Here is a 21,134-nt window from a genome sequence, read left to right on the forward strand (position 1 = left end):
CTTTTGGGCTTACAGGGAAACACTGAGCACACCAGAGACATAACAGGGCTTCCAACCTACCATGTGCCATCTATATATAAAGACAAAAGCCCTCACTGACTGACTCACTCATTCCCGACTGACTGACTAACCGGCCATTAATTGTATAACTTTCCGGTGTCGTACAAACATGAAATTTGGCACCCCTATGTAATGTACCTAATCTAATTCTCTAACTTCCCGATGTTCTACAATCATGAAATTTGATAAGACCATTCTTTAGGTCCTAAGTAGGAAAAGTAAAGGGGTCACAACTCAATTATTCAATGCTAAGTGCACAAGGAAGTGCACCCCTATGTAATGTACCTAATCTAATTCTCTAACTTTCTGGTGTCGTACAAACTTGAAATTTTGCCCGATCATTCTATAGGTGCTAAATAGGAAAAGTAAAGGGGTCGCAACTTAATTATTCAATTCTAAGTGCAAAAGTAAGTGACCCTCTATGTAATGTAACTAATAACACACATCTGAACCTCACAAATAGAAAATTTGCCATGTCTATTCGTTACTAGAGATGAGCGAGCACCAAAATGCTCGGGTGCTCGTTACTCGAGTCAAACTTCCCGCGATGCTCGAGGGTTTGTTTCGAGTAACGAACCCCATTGAAGTCAAGGGGCGACCTGAGCATTTTTGTATGGGACCTATGCTCCGCTAAGGTTTTCATTTGTGAAAATCTGGGAAATTCAAGAAAGTAATGGGAACGACACAGAAACAGATAGGGCAGGCGAGGGGCTACATGTTGGGCTGCATCTCAAGTTCCCAGGTCCCACTATTAAGCCACAATAGCGGCAAGATTGCCCCCCCCCCCAACAATTTTTACTTCTGAAAAACCCTCATTAGCAAGGCATACTTTAGCTAAGCACCGCACTACCTCCAACAAAGCACAATCACTGCCTGCATGACACTCCGCTGCCACTTCTCCTGGGTAACATGCTGCCCAACCGCCCATTTCAGTAATAGTAGCAGTCAAGACAAGCCCCAGTAACAATTCCAAAGCAGCAGTATAGGAGGAGCACAGTATTAGTTCCATTTCAGTAGTAGTAGCAGTCTAGACAGGCCCCAGTAACATATCACTAGCAGCAGTATAGGGGGAGCACAGTATTAGTTCCATTTGAGAAGTAGTAGCAGTCTGGACAGGCCCCAGTAACATATCACTAGCAGCAGTATAGGGGGAGCATACTATTAGTTCCATTTCAGTAGTAGTTGCAGTCTAGACAGGCCCCAGTAACATATCACTAGCAGCAGTATAGGGGGAGAACAGTATTAGTTCCATTTCAGTAGTAGTAGCAGTCTAGACAGGCCCCAGTAACATTTCACTAGCAGCAGTATAGGGGGAGCACAGTATTAGTTCCATTTCAGTAGTAGTAGCAGTCAAGACAGGCCACAGTAACATTCCCGTTGCAGCAGTTTAGGGAGATAACAGTCTCTTTCACATTTCAGTAGTTGCAGTATAGACAAGGCCCCAGTTACATTTATGTAGCAAAAGTGTAGGCCAACCCCACACATCTTGCTGTACCATGAGTGCAGGCGAAGCCCATAAAAATTACTAGGATTACACTGTAGGCGAGGGCCCAATAAAATTGGTGTACCAACAGTACTAATGTACCTCAGAAAAATTGCCTATGCCCAACCAAGAAGGCAGGTGAAACCCATTAAGCGCTTTGGTTACTGTGGCTTAATTTGTAGCTAGGCCTGGAGGCAGCCCAGTTAAAATAAAAATTGGTTCAGGTGCAAGTTTCAACGCTTTAATGAGAATTGAAACGTATAAACATTGTTTACAAAAGTAATATGACTGAGCCTTGTGGGCCTAAGAAAAATTGCCCGTTCGGCGTGATTACGTGAGGTTTCAGGAGGAGGAGCAGGAGGAGGAGGATGAATATAATACACAGATTGATGAAGCTAAAAGGTCCCTGTTTTTTATGGTGATGGAGAACGATGCTTCTATCCGCGGGTGCAGCCTACGTATTGCTTAGGTATCACTGCTGTCCGCTGGTGGAGAAGAGAAGTCTGGGGAAATCCAGGCTTTGTTCATCTTTATCAGTTGATCAGGCGGGTACGCTTATCCGTGATGATTCCCCCAGCCGCATTAAACACCCTCTCTGACAAGACGCTAGCCGCAGGGCAAGCAAGCACCTCCAGGGCATACAGCGCGTGTCCAGGCCACGTGTCCACCTTCGACACCCAGTAGTTGTACGGAGCAGAGGCGTCACGGAGGACGGTCGTGCGATCGGCTATGTACTCCCTCACCATCCTTTTACAGTGCGCCCGCCGACTCAGCCTTGACTGGGGAGCGGTGACACAGTCTTGCTGGGGAGCCATAAAGCTGGCAAAAACCTTTGAGAGTGTTCCCCTGCCTGCGCTGTACATGCTGCCTGATCTCGGCGCCTCCCCTGCTACCTGGCCCTCGGAACTGCGCCTTCTGCCACTAGCGCTGTCGGATGGGAACTTTACCATCAGTTTTTCCGCCAGGGTCCTGTGGTATAGCATCACTCTCGAACCCCTTTCCTCTTTGGGTATGAGAGTGAAAAGGTTCTCCTTATACTGTGGGTCGAGCAGTGTGTACACCCAGTAATCCGTAGTGGCCAGAATGCGTGTAACGCGTGGGTCCCAAGAAAGGCATCCTAACATGAAGTCAGCCAAGTGTGCCAGGGTACCTGTACGCAACACATGGCTGTCCTCACTAGGAAGATCACTTTCAGGATCCTTCTCCTCCTCCTCCTCAGGCCATACACGCTGAAAGGATGACAGGCAGGCAGCATGGGTACCCTCAGCAGTGGGCCTGGCTGTCTCTTCCCCCTGCTCCTCCTCAGGCTCCTCCACCTCCTCTTCCTCCTCCTCAACGCGCTGAGATATAGACATGAGGGTGCTCTGACTATCCAGCGACATACTGTCTTCCGCCGCCTCCGTTTCCGAGCGCAAAGCGTCTGCCTTTATGCTTTGCAGGGAACTTCTCAAGAGGCAAAGCAGAGGAATGGTGACGCTAATGATTGCAACATCGCCGCTCACCATCTTGGTAGACTCCTCAAACTTTCCAAGGACCTGGCAGATGTCTGCCAACCAGGCCCACTCTTCTGTAAAGAATTGAGGAGGCTGACTCCCACTACGCCGCCCATGTTGGAGTTGGTATTCCACTATAGCTCTACACTGCTCATAGAGCCTGGCCAACATGTGGAGCGTAGAGTTTCACCGTGTGGGCACGTCGCACAGCAGTCGGTGCACTGGCAGGTTAAACCGATGTTGCAGGGTGCGCAGGGTGGCAGCGTCCGTCTTGGAGTTGTGAAAATGTGCGCTGACCTGGCGCACCTTTACGAGCAGGTCTGACAAGTGTGGGTAGCTTTTCAGAAACCGCTGAACCACCAAATTAAAGACGTGGGCCAGGCATGGCACGTGCGTGAGGCTGCCGAGCTGCAGAGCCGCCACCAGGTTACGGCCATTGTCACACACGACCATGCCCGGTTGGAGGCTCAGCGGCAAAAGCCAGCAGTCGGTCTGCTCTGTCAGACCCTACAGCAGTTCATGGGCCGTGTGCCTCTTCTCTCCTAAGCTGAGTAGTTTCAGCACGGCCTGCTGACGCTTGCCCACCGCTGTGCTGCCACGCCGCGCAACACCGACTGCTGGCAACGTGCTGCTGCTGACACATCTTGATTGCGAGACAGAGGTTGCGTAGGAGGAGGAGGAGGGTGGTTTAGTGGAGGAAGCATACACCGCCGCAGATACCAGCACCGAGCTGGGGCCCGCAATTCTGGGGGTGGGTAGGACGTGAGTGGTCCCAGGCTCTGACTCGGTCCCAGCCTCCACTAAATTCACCCAATGTGCCGTCAGGGAGATATAGTGGCCCTGCCCGCCTGTGCTTGTCCACGTGTCCGTTGTTAAGTGGACCTTGCCAGTAACCGCGTTGGTGAAGGCACGTACAATGTTGCGGGAGATGTGGTCGTGCAGGGCTGGGACGGCACATCGGGAAAAGTAGTGGCGACTGGGAACCGAGTAGTGCGGGGCCACCGCCGCCATCATGTTTTTGAAAGCCTCTGTTTCCACAAGCCTATACGGCAGCATCTCCAGGCTGCTAAATTTGGCTATGTGCACGTTTAACGCTTGAGCGTGCGGGTGCGTGGCAGCGTACTTGCGCTTGCGCTCAAACACTTACGCTAGCGACGGCTGGACGCTGCGCTGAGAGACATTGCTGGATGGGGCCGAGGACAGCGGAGGTGAGGGTGTGGGTGCAGGCCGGGAGACGGTCGTGCCTGTGTCCTAAGAGGGGGGTTGGACCTCAGTGGCAGGTTGGGGCACAGGGGGAGAGGCAGTGGTGCAAACCGGGGGCGGTGAATGGCCTTTGTCCCACCTTGCGGGGTGCTTGGCCATCATATGCCTGCGCATGCTGGTGGTGGTGAGGCTGGTGGTGGTGGCTCCCCGGCTGATCTTGGCGCGACAAATCTTGCACACCACAGTTCGTCGGTCGTCTGCACTCTCAGTGAAAAACTGCCACACCTTTGAGCACCTCGGTCTCTGCAGGGTGGCATGGCGCGAGGGGCCGCTTTGGGAAACAGTTGGTGGATTATTCGGTCTGGCCCTGCCTCTACCCCTGGCCACCGCACTGCCTCTTCCAACCTGCCCTGCTGCTGCACTTGCCTCCCCCTCTGAAGACCTGTCCTCAGTAGGCTTAGCAAACCAGGTGGGGTCAGTCACCTCATCGTCCAGCTGCTCTTCCTCCGAATCCTCTGTGCGCTCCTCCCTCGGACTTACTGCCCTTACTACTACCTCACTGATAGACAACTGTGTCTCATTGTCATCGTCCTCCTCACCCACTGAAAGCTCTTGAGACAGTTGCCGGAAGTCCACAGTCTCCTCACCCGGATCCCGGGAACTTTCCAAAGGTTGGGCATCGGTCATAAGAAACTCCTCAGGTGATAGAGGATCCATTTTTTCGCACTCAAGGCCGGGACCCGAGAACAGTTCCTGGGAGCCTGCCTGCTCTTCTGAATGTGTCATTTGCTGGGAGGGAGGAGGCTGGTAGAAGGGAGGAGCAGCAGCGAGAGGATTCAGGGATGCAGCAGTGGACAGCGTAGAAGACTGGGTGGTGACGGTGGATAGTTTGCTGGATGCACTTTCTGCCATCCACGACAGGATCTGCTCACTCTGCTCATTTTTTAAAAAAGGTCTACCGCGTGGACCCATTAATTGTGAGATGAATCTGGGGACCCCAGAAACTTGCCTCTCTCCTAATCCCGCAGCAGTCAGCTGCGATACACCTGGACCAGGAGCTCGGCCTGTGCCCACACCCTGACTTGGGCCTCCGCGTCCTCGCCCGCATCCACGTCCTCTAGGCCTACCCCTACCCCTCAGCATGGTGTATTACGAGTAGAGCAGAAACAGAACGCTGTAATTAAATGTGCCGCTTATTGGCCTGTGGTTGGAGGCTGACTTTGCTTACGGAACGCACAGCAGAGCCAGGAAACAATTATGCTCAAGCCTGTAGTCAGACCTAGGTGCGTATGACTGAGCTACTGGAATTCACAGGGCAGAACCAGTCAAGTGGCCAAAGGCCAGTGGTAGGCCTTAAGTATTTTGCTTCAATTTTTTAAAATGGTGAGGTGAAAAACCAGACAGACACCGTATGCAGCATATATATGTATACTCTTTCCCTCTGGCGGGATGATGGCGATCATGTAATGGACACAGCAGAGCCAGGAAACAATTATGCGCATGCCTGCTGTAACGCTTAGCTGGGTAATAATGAGCGACTACTACCCCCAGCACACACGCAGTAAACTGAAGACGGTCACAGGCAGCCCAAATATAGTCTTTTTTTTCCAATTTTTGGGGAAAAGCCCACTGCCTATATAGCCTGTGTATGGATTTCCCTGTTGGTGGATGACTGTGGTTATTGAAAGCACAGTGCAGCCAGAAAAAATTATGCGCAAGGCTGCAGTAACACCTAGCTGGGTAATAGTGAGCGACTACTACCCCCAGCAGACACGCAGTAAACTGAACACAGTCACAGGCAGCCCAAAGATTTTTTTTTCCAATTTTTTTGAAAAAGCCCACTGCCTATATAGCCAGTATATCTCTTTCTCTTGCCCCTATACTCAGTAAAATGACTGCAGACTGAGGACGCTATGGTCTGCACGCCCGATATACAAAAAAACATAAAAATGTGCAAAACTGCTAAAAGCAGCCTCAACAGTACTGCACATGGTCAGATGTGGCCCTAAGAAGGACCGTTGGGGTTCTTGAAGACGAAGATAACAGCCTAACACTCTCCCTATAGCAGCTACAGCAGGACGGCACTTTCCCTAATGTCTCTCAGCGTGCATCTGTGACGAGCCGCGGCCGGCCCCAGTTTATATACTCGGGTGTCACCTGATCTCGCCAGCCACTCACAGCAGGGGGGTGAGATAGGGCTGGAACTTCACAGGAGGAAGTTGTAATGCCTTCCCTGTGTTTCTATTGGCCAAAAAATGGCGCAAACTTTTCTGGGGAGAAAATGGAAGTGACTCGAACACCGCGTGGTGCTCGTCTCGAGTACCCTAATGCTCGAACGAGCATCAAGCTCGGACGAGTACGCTTGCTCATCTCTATTCTTTACATACTAAATAAGAAAAGTAAAGGGGTCGCAACTTCAATAACCAATTCTGAGCATGAAAAAATCTGCGATACATTTTTTTTCTCAGAAACCTTAAAGTCCAGGGATATGATTTGTACACTGAGAAGAATCTACCTCACCTCTATGTGTATATACTGAGGAGAATCAACCGTACCTCTATGTGTATATACTGAGGAGAATCTACCTCACCTCTATATGTATATATTGAGAAGAATCTACCTCACCTCTGTGTGTATATACTGAGGAGAATCGACCTCACCTCTGTGTGTATATACTGAGGAGAATCGACCTCACCTCTGTGTGTATATACTGAGGAGAATCGACCTCACCTCTATGTGTATATACTGAGGAGAATCTAACGCTCCTTCATGTGTATATACTAAGAAGAATCTAAGTCACCTTTGTGTCCATTTACTGAGCAGAAGAAAGCAGCCATGGACTGCAGGGATGGAGCCTTTAGGGCTAAAAAGGGGCTGCAACCATCAGTCTAGAGGTAAATTTGAATAAAAAGGGGTGTTACCTTTAAGGGTGAAAAGTGAGTAGAGTGGGAGGGGTAGCATATTCTGCTGAGGGACATCAGTATATGCAGCCTGAGGAGAATCTAACGCTCCTCTATGTTACAACACGCTCCTCTATTTTACAACACGTAAAAACCTGTATCAAATCAACTTAGGCGAAGCTGGGTATATCAGCTAGTTAATAATAATGGACCCTCCGTGTTCACCTGCTACTCCTCCAAATAATAGCTGTAGCCACCCGATGTGCCACTAGATTGGATTTTTTTATTTAGTTGGTAATTTAAAGGTAATCAAATGTAAGCACTTATCCATAAGAAAGGTAATAAAAGTATGACTGGTGGGGGTCTCACTGCTGAAACCCCCACTGACCCTGAGGATAAGGGTCCTTGGAATCCCTTTTCTCATTACTGCGGGCTTGCTGCACCCACCCTCAGTGATAGGAAGATTGAAAGTAGCAGCAGTCGCACATGTGCAGAGCTATTCCTTTCCTTTCATTGGAGTTGATGGAAATAGCTGAATACAAGCCCTTGATTACTTCTGCTAGTCCCATTGAAAAAGAATGTTGTGCGAATGCAGCTCCATTCAATCTCCTCCTCAATGTGGGGGTTGCAGTGAGCCTGCAGTGAGAGGAATATAAGCCCCCTTTCTTGGGATCGGTGGGACTCTCAACGGGCTAAGACCCCCACCGATCAGACTTTTATTACCTATCCCATGGACAGGTGATAAAAGCCGATTGTGGTGCAGCCCTTATAACCCTCGGGTCAATTAAATTATGTATTCTAATTGTGCAGTTATGTTGACTAACTGCATTAATGTAGCATTCGCGCCTTATACTAGCAAGCGAGAGATGTGCACACATAGGTAGGAACCTCAGCTGCTTTTTCATTTCCCTCTGACTGCAGAATACAATTTATGTTGCATAGAATTCCCTGCGCCTAAAGTTAAAACTATTATATAGAGCATCAAATCTTTGAATATCAGTGCTGTGATCAGCCAGTCAAGCTGTCCAATTTCCACCTTGTTCAAACACTCCTCGGCTGTCTTGTCTGGGGAAAGTGTTTGCCAATTCTTTTTTCTCCTCTTATCAGCAGAGCCCATATACCATGCTCATGTTTTTTAATATAAAACACAGGGAAAATCCCACAGCTGTCAGAGGGCTTGTTAACTTAAATGCTGTCCAAATCTCCGCTCTCATCCCTGGCATACACTTTCCTTTCCTGAAAGAAATAGATATTTTTAACCAAAGATCTTGCTAGTGTGAGTCATTTCATTTTACCCCAGTTTCAGTAAAATATAAAAGAAAACTGTTGTTGCCTAGTGCTTACACACAAAAAAAGGGCCTTCAGGCTTTGAGATGTTTTCAATTCCGGAGAAAAGTGGATGGGGCGACCATTATAAAGCTCTAGTGTGGAAATTGCAACTTTTTGAAGGTTCATATTATGCACTGCCACATTTTTAAAAGTGTGCAGGGTTTACAGTTAGGAGCAAGATGGCTGTACCACAAAAACTGGTGTAACTATGTAGTTCATAGCTGGTGTACATTTTAGATTCGTTGCATGGGTGGCCTGAAAGAGGTGCTAAATGTATCGAGTCTTATGCATTTGGTGCAATTTACAGTAGTACCATTTTTACTTAGGCCAGCATATAAAATGTCAATTTAAGTAAATATACACCTTTGTGCATTAAAATCTAGGGGTGATATAGATAGATAGATAGATAGATAGATAGATAGATAGATAGATAGATAGATAGATAGATAGATAGATAGATAGATAGATAGATAGATAGATAGATAGATAGATAGATAGATAGATAGATAGATAGATAGATAGATAGATGGATGGATGGATAGATATGAAAATATGGACAAATAAGTTTTTATCGCTAAAACCTATAAGGAAAAATCAGATAAAAGCAGCAAAGATGGAGACAAAGAGACTTATTGCAAAGAGAGTAAAAGTAACCCTAAATTGTTCTATAACTGAATAAATAGTAAAAAAGATTAATACTAAAAGTGTTGGCCCTTTAATATATAATGTAGGAGAAATTGTAGAGGGGGGCGAGGAGAAAACAAATCTATTAAATAGCTTTTTCTCCAGTTTATTCACAGAGGAAAAGGAAATGTCAGATGCGATGCAGAGTGATAAAGTTAACTCTCCACTATATGTCACCAGTCTAACCCAGGAAAAAGTGCAGAGCTGCCTTAAAAAGATTAAAATAGACAAATTGTTGGGTCCTGATGGCATACGCCCCCAAGTATTAAGGGAATTAAGTAAGAGATAGACAGACCCTTGAGAGTCATTGGATCTTGTGCATGTGGACTTTTCCAAAGTGTTTGATACTGTGCCACATGAAAGGTTGCTATATAAAATGAGAATGCTTGGCCTGGGAGAGAATGTGTGTAAGTGGTGAGTAACTGGCTCAGTGGTTATAAATGGTACATACTCTGATTGGATCACCTTTAAAAGTGGGTTTTGTTTTGGGCCCTATTCTTTATAAAACTACTAACAACCACTTGTCCGTTAGTATGTGAGTGCTTCTCATGCTCCACCCCTGGTGACATCATTGCTCCACCCCCTGTTGATGTCAAAATGAGAATACAACTAAGCCATTATTGTCTCAGACAAAACTCAGCAGTCCTGACAGAAGACACTGACCTGCCCCCACCACAGAGATCCGTGGGCTTAAGGACCTGTGGTGATGTCACTGCTGTGGTAGGAGCCATTCTGCAGTTTGGTATAAAGTACTGCATGTGGGTTCTCATGCTCCACCCCCTGATGATGTAATCGCAGGTCCTATACAATATATAAAACACAGAGCCTGACCGACAGAAGAACAACACAGTTAGGGCTCTTGAAAAGGGGAGGACAAAAAAAAACAAATTGAGAATACAACTCAGCTGTTATTATCTCAGACACAACTCAGTGGTCCTGACAAAAGACACTGACCTACCCCCAGCCAGAGATCCGGTGAGCTAAAAGACCTGTGTGAGACATCACTGTTGTGGGAGGTGGCAAGCTGTGTTTGTCTTGTGTGTGTATCAAGATGGATGTAGTAGAGTTGTGTCTGTTATGTGTGGGGATCACACATGGATGTACCATGTAGTAGAGTTGTGTGTGTGAATCAGGATGCAGCAAAGCTGTGTGTCATGTTCTGTGTGTGGGATGTGTGGGGCCAGGATGGATGTAGTAGAGCTGTGTGTGTGATGTGTGGGGATCATAATGGATGTACCATGTAGCAGAGATGTGTGTGTAATGTGTGGGAATCAGGATGGATGTAGTACTGCTGTGTGATGTGTTGAGTGAGAATGAATGTAGCAGAGCTGTGTGTGATGTGCTGTATGTGTAATGTGTGGGGTCAGGATGGATGAAGTAGAGCTGGGTGTGTGATGTGTGGGGATTATAATGGATGTACCATGTAGAACAGCATATTGCGCCACCAGAAACACTGGTACTATAATTTCCTAAGAATTACTAGTAATATATGTATTCATGACCTGGCAGAAAGATTTGCAGAAAAATATCAATATTTGCAGATAACAAAAAACTATGTGAAGATATTAACACAAGAGAGTACGCAAGGAGATTGCAAGAGGATCTGGATAAGTTGGGGGCTGGGGTAGAAAATTGACAAATGAGATTTAACACTGATAAATGTAAAATTTCAATGCACATGGGCAGAGGAAATACATGTCACAAATACACACTAAATAGGAAACCACGGGGAAACACTGACATGGAAAAGGACTTGGGGATTTTAGTTAACCAGTGTCAGGCAGCTGCTACCAAGGCAAATAGGATCATGGTGTGCTTTAAAGGAGGTCTAGGGGTGCATTACAAGAACATTGTTATTCCTCTTTACAAGTTACTGGTCAGACCACACATGGAATATTGTATACAGTTTTGGGCATCGGTACTCAAGAAGGATATATTAGAGCTTGAGCGGGTACAAAGGCGGGCAACTAAAGTAATAAACAGAATGGATGTACTACAATACCCAGAGAGGTTAGCAAAATTGGGATTATTTAGTTTAGAAAAAAAGATGTCTGAGGGGTGACCTAATAACTATGTATAAATATATCAGGGGACAATACAGAGATCTCTCCCATCAACTGTTTATACCCAGGACTGTGACTGTAACAAAGGAGCATCCTCTATGTCTAGAGGAAAGAAGGTTTCTACGCCGACATAGAAGGGGTTTCTTTACTGTAAGAGCAGTGAGGCTGTGGAACTCTCTGCCTGAGGACGTGGTGATGATAAATTCGATAAAAGATTTCAAGAGGGGCCTGGATGTCTTTCTTGAGTGATACAATATTCTATGTTATAATCATTAATAACTTCTAAAGGGTCAGTGATCTGGGGATTATGCTAATTCCCAGATTGGAGTCAGGAAGGAATTTTTCTCCCTTAAATGGGGAAAATTGATTTCTAACTCATTGGGGTATTTTTACCTTCCTCTGGATCAACATCGGGGGCTAATAGGCTGAACTGGATGGATAGATGTCTTTTTTCGACCTTGAATACTATGTTACTAATTTCTATTCTATTAATAACATTTTTTGAGGAAATATAAATCTTAGAGTGACAGTTACTGTAATCTATGGATAATATCTAAACATCATCATGTATTCTATAAGTATAAACTTCATTTTTACACTAATATTACATATATACACATATTTGGAAGTAAATCTCCAGTTATAGTTATAACGCAGAATGTACAAGGTGTCCCTTGGGATAGTGGATTACTATACTATGCATAAACACTTAGGCCAGGCTCACATGACCAGGTCGGATTCCGCATGTGGGAGGCCCACAGTGGATTCCGTCTGTGAGCCCAGTTGGTAACTCTGCATATGGCACTTACCTGTATTGAGGATGACCGCGCTGGATCACAGGCGGTCATGTTCAGTATGGGGTTTTTTTGTTTGTTTGTATTTCCCACTCTGTCGCTTAGCAATAACACGGGTATCTGCAGCCCACACAAGCCCACACACAAATGTTAATTGCGTACGGGCTGCAAGTCAGAAACCTCCATTGAGATCAATGGAGGCCGTCTGCACAGATTCCACTGTAAAATACCACATGTTCTGACTACTCTTCTGCTTGCAGAATACACAATTTGTATCCGCGCGTGTGAAGGAAAAATCAAAAGTACATGCCTTTCAATGCGCTACACTGCAGATCTTCTGTGCAGATGCCAATCATGGAATCCTAATCTGGTTGTGTGAGACCGATCGTAGATTGAGTTTTTATTTATCTACTGTAGCTTTTCACTTACTGTGTGCCATAATGAACCAAAATGATAGGCCAGTGTAACCACATCCCGCCCCGGCTACATGAAATGTTAATTTTACATCTGCATTTTATTTTCACTGTTATCTAGGTCTTTCTATTGAATAATCTGAAACTTTTCCGTATAAAGAGGGAATGTCCTACAATTAAATATCATATACAAAAAAAGGAAGCTAAAGCAAAATTTTAGTTACCAATAATACATATTTTGATTAACCATTGTCACTACCTGATCCTCAAATCATAGGGATTTGGAATGTGAAGGGCTTTGTCGAAAGAGAGGATCTTCAGAATTGCTTTTCGCATTGCATGACCTGCACCATGAGTGCCGTACTGGGAATTCGGAATGGTTGCCCTAGGGGCTAAAAAATTACTACCTCTCTGAGTGCTATTTTTTGGTGTCCATTAATGAAATGTCAACCCATGCCTTTCCAGACATAAGTATTGTGGAAGACTGCACGGAACACTCGGTCAGTAAATGTTAAGTGTAGAGATGAGCGAGTATACTCGCTAAGGGCAATTGCTCGATCGAACATTGCCCTTAGCGAGTACCTGCCCGCTTGGGAGCAAAGATTCGGCTGCCGGCGGCGGGCAGGGAGCTGCGGGGGAGAGCGGGGAGGAACGGAAGGGAGATCTCTCTCTCCCTCTCTCCCTCCCGCTCCCCCCTGCTGGCTGCCACAACTCACCTGTCACCCGCGCCGGCAGCCGAACCTTTTCTCCCGAGCGGGGAGGTACTCGCTAAGGGCAATGCTCGATCAAGCAATTGTCCTTAGCAAGTATGCTCGCTCATCTCTAGTTAAGTGCCCTTTCTTGTCTAATTGCCTGATTGTCATGGAATTGCACTAACTTGGGATCATTACGAAACATCGAGAGTAGTTTTGTTTCCTTTTCTTATAATTCTTTACATTGTTTTTTTAAATCACTTTTAAGTCAATATTGGGATAACTTTCTGATCAGTGGAGTACAACCACCCCTATTGATCCTGAGAAAGAGGGTCTAAGGGGTTTTCATGTGCGCATGGAAAGAAGAGATAACTTTCTAAACTTTGCACAACCCCTTTTATAAATCTGTATCTACTTACAAATATAGTAAAATACATACATATATATATATATTAGAACTTATTTTATATATAATTATATTTCTGATCTTAATAACAAATTAATGGAAAATTGCTGTGATAATAATTAAGTAATGCAATAACTATATTCATTTGCTATTTTTTAAAATGTTTTTTTTCTTTATTACTATTTAATTACTGTATTTTTTTTTTATAAATCTCCAGAACTGATATTATGTGCAAATTTAATTGTGAATTTAATTGTGCAGTTATTTATCAGGCAATTCTTTCTTTTCTAAGAGAGAAATATTGTTCTTCGCTTTCAGATTTCTACTTAATTTGCAGCAAATGCTATGAAACTGCGTCAAAACAGCTCCTTACAATTAAAAAAAACTGTAGTCATTAATTACAAGAATTACACTAAGTATATGCATAAAAACATATAAGAATAAGCCTCTGTAAACAGAAGCCACATTTACAAAGCTGTGTTTATTAATTATTGCTTTTTATTCATTTGGCTGTTTATCTTTATTACTATTTAATTACATTTGGAAATTTCTTTAATTTATATTATGTTATTTTAAAAATATAATATCTTAATTACGTTAAAATGGATTTCATTGTGTCGTTATTTATCATGGGATTCTTAGTATTAAGCAAGAGGTTTAGTATGCTAAATGTTTTGTTCTTTGTCTTTGTCTTATTATACAGTTATATTAATATCTTTCCAGTTAACTTCAAATCGACCATGGCCTCATTTGTTTAAAAAAAATCCCTTAATCTTCTTAAATTTTAAGGCCAGGAATTTTGATTAAAGAGATATTGTGTTTTCCGAATGGTTAGAACTGTCCCTTCACCACTGAACGAATTTATCATAATTTGTGATACTGCTCTTAACAAGCATGGGTAACGAATTGTGTTCAACTGAGCGGAAAATACCACTGTGCTTTGAATTTCTATAACTATGTGGTTTTCTATGGCCTCCTAATCATAGGAATAATAATGATACTACTAGTAATTGTTATCATTATTATTACTAATAAGTGAACAGGGGTTCCAAAGGCCCTCGAATGAAAGTGCACTGCCGCTCTATTAATTTCACTGGGACTGCAGTCCCACCAAAATGATTGCAGCAACAGCAAACATTTTTGACTATTGCCCCATTCATGCAGGGACCTACATGACTCTTTAGGACCAGTAGGAGTCCCTGTGGTTGGAAATAGCCATTTCCCTATTCTGTTGATGGGACAACCCCTTTTAGGGTTAATTTGGTTCCAGGGTGTTATATTTAAGGTCTATCCTTAGGTTTGGCCAATCAATGTAAGATTGGCAGGGATCCTGCTCTTGGGACTCCTAACAATCAGCAAAACCAGGAGGCAGTGTTCTCACTAGGGAATTGCAAACCTTTCGCTATAATATCTGACATAGTGATATCCATAGACTCGTCATTGTGTATGGTACTGCCTCTTAGCCCAACACAGTGGCATGCATTACACATGGCATACTGTTATTTCGTAAGGATAGGCCGTCAGTATAATGGGGTTGAAAAAGATTTCTTCCACAAATTTACTCGAATTACTCTCTTGAGGTCAAGTGGGGTATTCCAGATCAACCCTATTTACTTCAGTGGCGTTGAGCTACAGTATCAGACACAACTTATAGACAGTTATAGCTCTGTTTTTGGAAGAAAGCCAATATATTTTACTATATTTAGGCCTCAAACATGAGACAAAGTATGTATGGCAACACATAGCGATCCTGCCATTCTATGACACCATACAGTACCTTATTCTCTATTGGAAGCTATGCTTCTTAACATAAAATACCTACATAATATCAGAGGCATGCAAGGGTATAGCATGGGCCCATAAACTTTAATATGGTCATATCCATGAGTTCAAAGATGAAAATTAAGCCGATCTCACCACAGTCCTATATTGTGTAGTCGGTCAATCTGAAACTTGGTATAATATTCGAGATGCTAGCAATGCTTTATCTGTTCTCAAAGTAATTGTGTGAACATTTGAAGAATAGAGCCTCCAGCATTTCCTGACTGTTAAGTATGGAAGTCCTTTAATCAATCAAACATTTAAAAGCATGCTGAAATACAGCTAAACCAGATTCCATGCTTACACGTTTTGTACCAACCACACTCTTAATCATACTTTTAAATCCCATTGATTAAAGAATGTTGGGATGTGCTTGTTGATCTACAGTATTCATTTGTACATTTCCATAAGTTCCTATAGAGTATAAAACGTCAAGAGATGCAGATAGACTTCCTTTATTCAGGCTTTATATTGTGTCCAAAAAAAAACTTTTTGGGTAGCCTTAATTTAAAAATCATTGTTTCACTCAGTCCGGCTTCACATGGGTGAGAAAATCAATATTGCATGAATATGAACCCCACTTTTTTGAATAGGGTCATACACATGAGCAATGTTTTCCCACTTCGATGCAGAGAACCAATCGTGGCATGTCCTATCTTTGGGTGTGCCCTCGCATCGCCCATAGTTTTCAATGGGGCAGGCCGCGTCATCGCACCATGTGCTAGATGCGTGCAGTGCAATGCGAGGTTTCCCCTTTGAAAACAATGGGAGAAACTCCACAATCAAACCCATGGAGGAGGATCACTACTTCCCCAAAGTGATGCAAGGCGGTTTTAATATAAAAATGACTCACATCCGCCCATGTGAAGTTAGCCTAAGGAACCTTCAAATATAAGCCCTTCCCTGAAAAGGGTCCAAAAAAAGTGTAAAAAATATATACTCACCTTTTTGCAGCTGCCGGAGATCAGCCACGTCCAGCCGACTCTTCTCCTGAACTGCTTTCTGTAGTATTCAGCAGGTGGGGATTTAAAATCCCCGCCTGCTGAATGGGCTGCCTCTGATTGGTCACAGTCCTCAGCCAATCAGAGGCAGCACTCACTCACCCATTCATGAATTCATGAATGGGTGAGTGAGTGCTGCCTCTGATTGGCTGAGCACTGTGACCAATCAGAGGCATCTCTCAGCAGTGGCAGAGGATAGCGGGCAGCGCCCGTGTGACCAAGCCCTTTGGGCTGATAAACACTGCTAGCAGCGTTTTTTTCAGCCGTGACGCGATCAGTTTTGCGCACAAAAAAAAAAAAAAAAAAAAATATCGCACAAAAAAACGCCCGCGTGACTGAGCGCTAAAGATGCAGGAAATCCTGCACCAAAATTTGCATTTATTCATGTGGGCTGTGAAGCAGAAATCGGCAGCAGATAAAGCTGTGTCTTTAAAAATGTATTGAGAAAGTATTTTGCATGTGTGAAAGGTCCCTTATGAGAAATGTGTTTATGTGCTTTAAGATAACTCTTTGAACTCAGATTTTTAGTGGTGTTCTCATTTTGGATGATAAAATATAATAATTCAACATTTTTATGACTTTCTTCGTGTATTTTTAGGTGCTGAAGGTCATGCCTGAAATTTCATACAGTAAGAAAAAGTCTAAAACCAAGACTATGTCTATAGTAGACATCCAGCTGGAATACCATGAGAGATGTGAATGCATCTGCAGTTCTCGCCCACCTCGATAAGAACACATGAGAAGCCAATGAGAAATCGCTTTTATGGACATTTGTTGAATTTTCATCCATTTGTTTATTGCCATCAGGATTTTAATAATAGCCAACTCAATATGTATTGTGCTCAGGATACAATGTTTTTTATGGAAATGATCATATTCCATAACATACTAAAAGCAGTATTAAATTCTGAGTCAATATAGAAGGATCATCAATCGCTGAGGAACTACTAATAGCAATCACAATAATACAACTCTTTTTGAAACACATTGGTAATTATGTTTGGTATAAGACTGAGATCCCTTGAGCCAACCAGCGGAGATAATGCAGATGGTATCCAGAACATCTACATGTCCACTTTCGATTGCATTGTAATCTTTGGTGGTATCATTGTACAGACAGAATATATCAGCAATCTAATAGGTTATCTGTGAATCACCCAAGTGATAGAGCCTAGTGGAATGTGATTGGTTCCAAAGTTGGCTGCAAATGGGGCTGCCTTCTTTTGGACCTTCGGGGCCCATTACTTGGTCAGAACCTGCGCCTCCTGAAGAATCATCTGGTAATCTGGTGAGCCAGTCCAACTCTGAATACGTTCAAGGCAGTACATGTCTGTGACAATATGACAAAAATAAAAAAGTTCTTTGAGAAGTGCCCAAAGTTAGTCACAGAGTAAAAGTATGATGTTTGAGTCCAACTTCTTTTTCCGACCTAGCTTTTTATCTAGACAAGTCGGGAAAAAATGGTGCTTCTCTAAGAGTTGCCCACAGCTACCGTATCAGAGCATGCAAAGAGTTGTAGTTTGGCAACAGCAGGGAAGCCACACATTGGACAATTGGTCTAGAAGAAGGTAAAAGAATACCCTTCAGGTTAAGCAGGGCCATTTTTACTGTTCTTCCCTATAATATATCTATAGCTTCAGTATGTATTTTCTTTTCAGAAAACCTTTTACACCAAATGTTAGGTATTTTCAGTTTTGATGGCATTCCAAAAGTAGCCTTCTATTAGGACAAAAATAAACTAAACTGTATAAAGAGGTACTAATCTTGTCAAACGCAATTAAAACCAGATATAGCACAGAGAATAGATAACACAAACGATTAATACAAAAATAACATCCAACCAATTAACCACAAAAAGTATCATTTACAACAGAATTACTCTACAGTTTCTAAGATAAAGGACGTTTGTGAGTATGTTTGACCAATGTATTTGGATGTCCATGTAGTGTAGTGCCTAGATGGTATCAAAGTTCAAATCCTATTTGTTTGGCATTTCATAATTGGTTTTTGAGTATGTTTATCATTAACATTGTAATTTTGAAGTATTGCAAATGGAAAATGCTAAAATCATGATGTGTCCTGGGTGATATGGATGATTGTGGAAATAATTTTTTGTTTATCATATTTTTACATGCAATATTTTTTTTACAACATTTAGGCTTATTGAAATGTGTGCAGAAAGCAAGTTAGCGTTATGTGACATCATTCACCTATATGTACATCAGTTTGTCATCCTCAAATGCTATTAATGTGAAGGAACTTTCCATATGGATCCTAAAGTACATGCTTTCTAAGCTAGTGTTGCCTGGGTCAGAAACCACCAATACTGGCTTGTATCATAATACTGTTCGCTTAAAAGCAACCCGCTGGCCCTGGAGAAACAAAGATGGCCACATTGGCTTCTCTGACTACCTGGTGCACACTGTGCATTATTATGCATCATTCGTCTAAGACACTAAACCTGCTTTGATTAACCAGTGCTGTTCCTCTGAGCAGCAATGACCAGTCAGATCAGCATGCAGTGTCTCAGACTACTGATGCATACTACTAATACATAGTGTGTATCAGGTAGTCAGAAAAGAGGTTCAGCCATCTTTGTTTCTACAGGTCCAGAGTAGAGATGAGCGAACGTACTCGGATAAGCACTACTCGTCCGAGTAATGTGCTTTATCCGAGTATCGCTGTACTCGTCTTGAAAGATTCGGGGAGCGCCGCTGCTGACAGGTGAGTTGCGGCGGGGAGCAGGGGAGAGCGGGCAGGAGAGAAGGAGAGAAAGATCTCCCCTCCGTTCCTCCCCGCTCTCCCCTGCAGCTCCCCGCTCCGCGGCGCTCCCCGAATCTTTCAAGACGAGTACAGCGATACTCGGATAAAGCACATTACTCGGACGAGTAGTGCTTATCCGAGTACGTTCGCTCATCTCTAGTCCAGAGGGTTCCTTTAACTATAATTGACGCAATGAATGAATATCTTTCAGAGATCAGTCCACTGGGTTTAGCTTGGGTACCCCGAGACATATACTGACCCAGATCTTCTAAATTTGAACCATTGAGTGACGACAATCTCATATCTTTCGATGATCTATTGCCATTTAATGGGTGGTTATGCTTTATTTCTTATTTTAACCCATTCTCTGCATGGATTTTTCTTCAGCCCCAGAAAACCCCTTTGATTAAACTAAATTTAAATACATGATACATTTCATTTAATAAACCAATCTAGGCCACACAAGCTAGGAGAAATACAGTCACATTGTATCTTCTGATATGTCAAGAATACATGTCATTCTATTGCTTTGTTGAAATATGTGACTTTGGACAATCACCAATTTGCAAATGGAAATTCAAAAGTTGTAAGATTGGCCACACAAGTCTTGATGCACTATTTCTACACTGTACTTTCCAAGTTCATTTGTAGAGCAATAAAAGAACATTCTTAGTGAACTTTCTTAGTATAGGAGACTTCGAGACTACGAAGGCCACATCAGAAGATAACTAACAGCGTAAAGAGAGAAAATTGGAAAATATTTCATGAAAATGTAAAAAAAGTATTCAGAATCTAAGAGCCTATATACATAAGCTTATGTGATTATAGGACAGGAGCCGCTGAGTCTGTGGATGTAACTTTGATACTCACCTGCTTCCCCGTGCTTTTGCTGTCCACCCGTAAAGCCACAGCTTGGTCAATTGAGGGGATTTATCTTTTCATTCCATGCATGAGAAGACTCTGTCCTTTAATTATGGAAAGTGTGTGCGTACAGAGACTAAAGAGATGAGTCTGCTCAATGGAATGAGTAACGGCTTCGTGAACAGACAGGTGAGTTTGGAAGTCCGATTCCCAGACTTAGTGGCTCTTATCTTATGAGCCCATAACCTTAAAGAGGTATTCCAATTAGATGAAATTATCCTCTATCCACAGGATAGGGGATAAATAGCTGATCAATGGGAGTTCAACCACTGGCATGCCCACCAATCACGAGAATGCAGGGGTACGATTTTCCCCACTTCTGTTCCCGTTAGGACTGCTGCTCATACCCGATCCGACTTCTGCAAGGTCATGCTCAATAGACTGATCACCATGCATGGAAGGTTGGATCCTCCAGTGAGTAATACTCGTGATCAGTGGAGGACCCAGTTGATCTATCAGTTTTCATCGATGCAGTAGATGGGTAAAAACTTGAAGAAACATTTAGCTACCGGAATATCCCTTTAAGTTATGAGGCTCAAAGGACCTGACAGGTTCTCTTTAAGAAAAAAGTATCTTCTACATACATTTTACGTGTTACCAATGGAGCAAGTAAGTTTATTCATGGAACTAGCAATAAAACCTCGTGCCTACATATTTTGTAGTTCATAAATGACCTCGTCGGGTACATTTTCATTATAAAATGTATAGCAATTTAGATGTAGTAATTAATTTAGCAAAGGCAAACAAATTGACGTCTCGCAGTTTTTGTTTTGGCTATTTTTTTTTTACTATATTAATTCAACATCTCATTTAAAATAAAATAATCCTAAGATTAAAAACGAGCAACTTTTTATGGTTATTACGGCATTTCTTTTTTACAGTATGTTTACCGTGCCTAAACTTGTATAAATTAAAATAATCAGCTTTAAATTAATTAGCGCCGCTGTATACTGCTTATTAGGATGCGCTGTATTTATATCGCAAAAATATTCTGAAATGGAAATATTTTTTTAAAGTAAAATAAAAATTCTAAAATCACAGGTGCACGTCAGACAGCTCATAGAGTGGCTACGGCAGAGCTTGTGCCCGGACTATAGTACACAGCTTG

At 43.1% G+C, this 21,134-nt stretch overlaps 1 protein-coding gene across 2 annotated transcripts in view; it reads left to right on the top strand.

Moving 5' to 3' along the window:
• PDGFD (platelet derived growth factor D) overlaps nucleotides 1–19,012 on the top strand; it is a 192,744-nt gene extending 173,732 nt beyond the window's left edge. The window contains exon 6 of one of the 2 annotated variants that reach the window (XM_066586335.1): nucleotides 16,941–19,012. In XM_066586335.1, coding sequence (XP_066442432.1) covers nucleotides 16,941–17,072 — 132 coding nt within the window. In that variant the 3' untranslated portion in view covers nucleotides 17,073–19,012. The remainder of the gene's footprint in view (nucleotides 1–16,940) is intronic. The other variant, XM_066586327.1, reaches the window with a different exon arrangement.
• Nucleotides 19,013–21,134: the final 2,122 nt, after the last annotated feature.

This window comes from Eleutherodactylus coqui, chromosome 1 (assembly GCF_035609145.1).
Source record: "Eleutherodactylus coqui strain aEleCoq1 chromosome 1, aEleCoq1.hap1, whole genome shotgun sequence".
Classification (NCBI taxonomy): domain Eukaryota; kingdom Metazoa; phylum Chordata; class Amphibia; order Anura; family Eleutherodactylidae; genus Eleutherodactylus; species Eleutherodactylus coqui.